Source organism: Sinocyclocheilus anshuiensis, unplaced genomic scaffold (genome assembly GCF_001515605.1).
Source record: "Sinocyclocheilus anshuiensis isolate Anshui unplaced genomic scaffold, SAMN03320099.WGS_v1.1 scaffold708, whole genome shotgun sequence".
Classification (NCBI taxonomy): Eukaryota; Metazoa; Chordata; class Actinopteri; order Cypriniformes; family Cyprinidae; genus Sinocyclocheilus; species Sinocyclocheilus anshuiensis.
Window position 1 is genome coordinate 1,454,381 of NW_015555881.1, and position 1,774 is coordinate 1,456,154.

A 1,774-nucleotide genomic window follows, 5' to 3' on the forward strand; every position below is an offset into this window, starting at 1 on the left:
AAAATGCAATTATATTTTATAATATACGATATATAAAACAAAACATTTTTTATTTTATTTTATATATTATATTATTTTATTTAATAATATATAATCGAAGAACAATTTAATTGTATGGTCCTCTTCTTTAATGATCTGTTTAAAATGTTATTAAGTATTTCCCCTTTCTGTAGTGACTTTTCCAACATTAAACAAAATAAATATCCAGCATGCACATCTGCATTCCATTTGGAGGCTGTAATAATGATTATTTAATTAGGTTACATGCCGGACTCTGCCACAACGTTACTAAGCAACGTCAGCGTTGGTCACTTAATATTCATGAGCCCGATCTTCGCCATAGTAGGATTTGTACTGCGGCGCGTTGACCGGAGCTGCGCTGATACAGCACGAGCGTGCGTGACCGTGACGCAGGTGGAGTGGACGCTGCAGACTATCCTTCTGCGATGAAGGTCGTTTATTGTAACTGAAGGAACTGTGGCAAGACGCGGGGGAAGTCAAGAAGAGCCACAACTGTTGAATAACAAAGTTACTATGACATCATAAATTTCCTGTATTTACTAATATGGTGAATGTATACATATAAGTCATATATATGGACCCTATATCAACATTAAATAAATTAACAAATAAAAATGAAATGAATTAATGAATTAATTAAAAAAACAAACCAGGAGATCAGCAGAGGAAATGTTACAGTCACACCCGCAACAACCTAATCATTTTAATAATTATCACATTGTCATATATGTCATTATATTGCATTTATAAAAATGTGAGAATTAGATGATTAAAGCTGCAGTCCGTAAATGTTGCCTCTTTGTCGCCCTCTCTGTTTGAAAACCTGCAATTGCAGTTACTTGCGGAATTATCTTCCTTGCGTGGGTTGTACTCTGGCACAGCAATGATGAATCTAATGTTTTGAGGAGTATGTGTGAATCCTATACCTAGTAATCACAGATTCTAGCCTTCGTCTTGGAATATATGACCCAAATAAGAATTTTCACCGGATATTGTCATCTGCAGTGTTGCGCATTACAAGTAACGCGAGTTACGTAATCAGATTACTTTTTTCAAGTAACTAGTAAAGTAATGCATTCTTTTTTAATTTACAAGAGAATATCTGAGTTACTTTTTCAAATAAGTAACGCAAGTTACTTTTTTTTTCCAATTTATTGATTGACAGCTCTCCTGTCCCCATGTTGAGAGAAATCAGATGTTACTGTAGTTCTAAAATAAATATGAATATGCATTAATTCATCTCACTGGATCTCACACACACAGATTCAGTATTCCTCAAAATGAATAAAAAAAATGCAACTCAGAATATGACGCAAACCTGCAATAATTAAATGCTAAACAACACAAATATCCTTTATGTATTTAATCCCATTCTATTAACCAATGTCTTTGCTTCTGTCCTTCGATTATCCAGTTCAACCGTACTAATAAGCAAAAATTACTCTAGACAAACGTTTGCGTGTCTTTTTTTATTGCTGAAGTGTGTTGAAATTTCTTCTTCTGCATTCTACTGTACGGACGTAAATTTACATTTCCTTCAGCCTGAGGCTTATTCATTTCACTTTTGGTGTGAAAAGGCTTTTATATTTGCCAAAAATAGAACGTTTTTTAATCCTTTCTGGATTACAATCTGCCATCAAAATAATTTTTTGACTTTTAATTATTCCAGCTGCTGTGAGAAAAGGGTAACGATCCGCCACCTGACAACAAAAAACAAACAAACACTAGCTTTCTATTTTTTCTATTCTATCTA

At 33.7% G+C, this 1,774-nt stretch overlaps 1 protein-coding gene across 1 annotated transcript in view; it reads left to right on the forward strand.

Annotated features, from left to right (window-relative positions):
* The first annotated feature begins 264 nt into the window (after window positions 1-264).
* Window positions 265-1,774, forward strand: part of LOC107675703 (DNL-type zinc finger protein-like) — a 3,487-nt gene continuing 1,977 nt past the window's right edge. The window contains exon 1 of the mRNA XM_016470117.1: window positions 265-307. Within this exon, the coding sequence (XP_016325603.1) occupies window positions 265-307 (43 nt within the window). The remainder of the gene's footprint in view (window positions 308-1,774) is intronic.